The 3,844-nt window shown below is 46.5% G+C and overlaps 1 protein-coding gene across 1 annotated transcript in view; it reads left to right on the top strand.

Annotated features, from left to right (window-relative positions):
• Positions 1–503: 503 nt before the first annotated feature.
• Positions 504–3,844, top strand: part of PPME1 (protein phosphatase methylesterase 1) — a 14,122-nt gene continuing 10,781 nt past the window's right edge. Inside the window, exons 1-2 of the mRNA XM_010145767.1 lie at positions 504–591; positions 2,490–2,582. Coding sequence (XP_010144069.1) covers positions 553–591; positions 2,490–2,582 — 132 coding nt within the window. The 5' untranslated portion in view covers positions 504–552. The remainder of the gene's footprint in view (positions 592–2,489; positions 2,583–3,844) is intronic.

Raw genomic sequence — 3,844 nt, 5'->3', positions numbered from 1 at the left:
TTAGTAGTAAAATAAATAGCTGACACCCTGCTCCTCAGCACCACGGTGTCAAGGTGACTTCTGAGGGACCTATTCTTGTTTTAACGGTGATTCATGGGCTGAGTCATCAACTCAGGATGAGTTTCCGTGTTCCAGGCACGGGGGTGCTCCCACTCTAGGCAGCATCGGGCTTGCTTTAAGGCTGGAGCAAACCATGGAATCCGAAGGTATTGAATGACTTCACTGAATGACTCCAATTCACCATTGTTCTGTCTTCCTGGTGTTGCTTTACCAGAAAAACTCTTCTCCCTGTGTTTTCCCTGTTTTCCTGTGGATCTTTGTGATCTCCTCAACAGGAGCAACAATTAAGGGGACCATAAAATTGCTGATTTTGTAGTTGTATGAGAATTTCACTAGTACATCATCTGCTTCCAGCCCTCAAGAGTTGTGTGGCACCACAATCTATAAAAATATCTCTTTCTCACTGATTTTTTTTTTTTTCTTTTTTTGTCTTGCAGCCCTGGAAGAAAGCGTGATTTTTCGCCCGTGCTTTGGAGCCAGTACTTTGAATCAATGGAGGATGTAGTGGTAGAAAATGAAACTGGAAAGGATATATCCTTTTTATTTCCAGATGGAATTTTTATTCTCGGTGTCTGGGGTGGTATCGTGTGTCGCGTAGTTTATTAGTGGTATTAGCATGGCAGCACTAAACACTTAGATATGAATAAAAATTTGCAAATTTGCCTTTCTGCCACTAATCCCAGGAGGTTCTGATCCTATGTGCGTGGTCATGTGCACCCTCAAGAACTGCGGGTTACGAGCACGTGTGGTCACTTCTGTAGGATCTTCTGTAGGATCTCCTACTTGCGCACATCTCCTGGGAGATGTCGATGCTACCCGTGCTGCTGCCCCGAATGCAGATAACACAGAAAGCACCCTGTGAGGTCACATATCTACCTCTGAGGTGCGGGACCCTGCTTGTTGAACTCAAAATGTCAGTCCGCAGGCTGGTGCACAGACAGGGAGGCTTCTCGCTCTGGCCAAGGTGGAGGTGGTGATGCCATCAGGAGGTGGTGGTGCCATCACAGAGTCTTCTGGTGGTGTCAGAGCAGGGTTTTCCTAACCAAGATCTCTACCCCCTTTGCGAACGTTCCTGTTTCTTTTACCCTTCTTTCCAAGCTGACTCCTTTTGGCCAGTCTTCCCAGTTACTGTTCAGTCCAGCTGGTGGCCATCAGCCTCTTGGACACGCTCAGACTGCTGGTGTATCCAGGCCCATTTGCTAACTGGGGGTGCCCCAAAAAGTGCAGTGCGTGAAGGTCCTAGGACATGACTTCCCATTGGTCTGCCTCTGGTAAAAGCAAGTCTGGGAGGAACTTCCAGGTCTTCTGACCTAATTAACAAAAACATTTTAATCTGCGTTTAACAAACACAAACCTGGAGTTTAAATAGTTGTGGTCTTTTTAAGTGTGCGTATTTTGGCGTGGCGTTTAGGAAACCCAAACTTTCAAGATATTTCTCTCCAAATACCAATTTAATAATTAATTCTCTAATGCCAGGAGCATGCGCTGTTCTGAAATCAAAAAATTCTCCTTATTTTTGCTCAGCCTGTCATTATTTTCTGTTTATTAATTGCATTTGCCCAGTTTATCCTGTGAGTTTTTTGTCTGCCTCTGTAAGGGCTGTGGGCACTCCCAAGGCTTCATAAATAATAAAATAAAACAGATGCTGGACTTGTTTGGATAGCTGGTGTACATAAGCACTGGAAATTTAAGCAAATTGGGATTTACTGTGCTCCCTATGACCTTTAACAGAAGCTTGAGCTCCTGTATGGGCGATACGTGCTGTGGAAGCAGCTCAGTTAATGAGTGGAGCTGGTGCCCACTGCTCTGCCCCAGCGACATCCATCAGAACTCCTTGTGGGAACAACCCCCAGCTGATGAGGCTGTTTTAAGCTGACGTGGCTCCCTGTAACCACAGTGGTGCAGGAAGCACCTGCCTGAACTGTGTGCAACCAGCAGGTCCTCAGGGCGCTGCTGTGTTCAGCAGAAAAACCATCGACAGCCTCATCACTGACTCCTTATCAAGGGGATTTCAGCTGCCCTAGTGAAGCATCTCCCTGTTTATGTTGCAGAGGGTAATTATATTGCCTTAAAAATCTTCTTTACAGGCTTGTCTGATGTTTTGCCTTGGAAATAAGAGGAAATTACTCCAAAATGTCATGCTCCAAAGCGCACACTGATCGAGGTTTGCTGTTTCTCTTAGTTGTTCAAGTCACTGCTGTGCATAGGGGGAAGAGGATGTGGGGAGGCGATGTGTGGACTATGGGGAGGAGGAGACCTGGACAGCAGGAAAACAAGTCCTGAAGCTTAAATAAAGTGAATTTTGTTTTGTTGATGGGAGGTAGGAATAAGACCTCAGGTACAACCCAAAACACTGCTGGGTGCTGCAGGCTCCAAAATGCCTTCAGTGGCTTCGAACAACTCCATGAAATGTCCTTAACTGTTCGTACACTTTTCGAATTTACAAAAGCGGTGTGGAGGGACCCGTCTTGCTGCTGTTGCACGGAGGAGGCCATTCCGCGCTCTCCTGGGCTGTGTTCACCGTAAGTAAGCCGCTGCTTTATAGCATTACGTACATAAGCAAATATAGCATGGAAGGCGCAGGAGAGTCAGTTCAGGAAGCTGTTTTCTCATCAAGTCATCTCAATATTTCTCTTTTGTTTATACATTAAATAGGCAAAGCACATGCAGAGGTTGTTCCTGTAGCTTTTAATCATTAGCAGCAACCAAAACTACGTCTGCCAAAGAGTTCCCATGGTTTAACAAAGCGCCAAGACAATTCTCATCGTGGCGTATCCATTTTTTATTTCAAAAAGCTGCTTTTTCATGCCTGCCAGTGAAAGTTCAACAGCTTTGTCTCATCATACCAATATTATCTTCGCAAGATTGAGGTCCTGTTGGACTGGTCGAGAAGTTTCATTGGCTGCTCAGGCAGAGCTCTGAGAGGTGGTGTCAGCAGAAGCGAGCATGGGGACTGACGAAACCAAAATTCCTCCCTCCCACCCATTCTCTTTAAAAAATAAAGGGAGTTAAGAAAGAAAACTTCTAAAGGATTTCAAGCAAGATAAAATTCTTTGCTAACCAGGCTGGAATGTTGGTATTCAATAGTAGTGTTACACCTTGGGTAAAGGTGTTACACCATGGGTTCTGGGGTGGCTGCTCTAGAATTCTTTCCTTTGTGCATTTTAAAATGGAAGTTTGCCCCAAGCAGGTAAGTGTGAAATGTTTGGGACGAACCAGAAGTTCAGAAAAACCCCAAACAACCCAGGAAGAACCCCAGATTGGGAAGCATTGAGAGTAACCATCTATAAAGAAAACAACAACCTGCAGGAGCGGTGTGCTCCTTTTCTTGGCTTTTTGGCCTGGTAGCATCCCAGGTGATGTGTGTGTACTTCTCTTGCCCAAAATACTCTTATTGGGATAAAACTCAGGGCACTAGAAAGCTTTCTGTTCTCTCACACCATGCTGATGATCCTCTTTCCTTACTCCCTACTGACAAGAGTTTGATTTTCAGCAGCAGATGGGAGTTAAACAACCCCCAGCACCGCTCCAGGCTGGGGGAAGAGCAGCTGGAAACTGCCCAGGTGGTTGGTGACAGCAGCAAAAGAGGAGACAGCAGTGTGTCCAAGTGGCCAAGAACACCAGTGGCATCCTGGCTTGTCCCAGCACTGGTGTGGCCAGCGGGAGCAGGGCAGGGATCATCCACCTGCACTGGGGAGGCCAAACCTTGACTGCTGGGTTCAGTTTGGGCCCCTCCCTGCCAGAAGGACCTTGAGGGGCTGGAGCGTGTCCAGAGAAGGGCAAC

The sequence above is a fragment of the Buceros rhinoceros genome, unplaced genomic scaffold, assembly GCF_000710305.1.
Source record: "Buceros rhinoceros silvestris isolate BGI_N320 unplaced genomic scaffold, ASM71030v1 scaffold13911, whole genome shotgun sequence".
NCBI lineage: Eukaryota > Metazoa > Chordata > Aves > Bucerotiformes > Bucerotidae > Buceros > Buceros rhinoceros.
The sequence above is the reverse complement of the archived record's forward strand: the minus strand, read 5'-3'. Positions and strand labels throughout refer to the sequence as shown.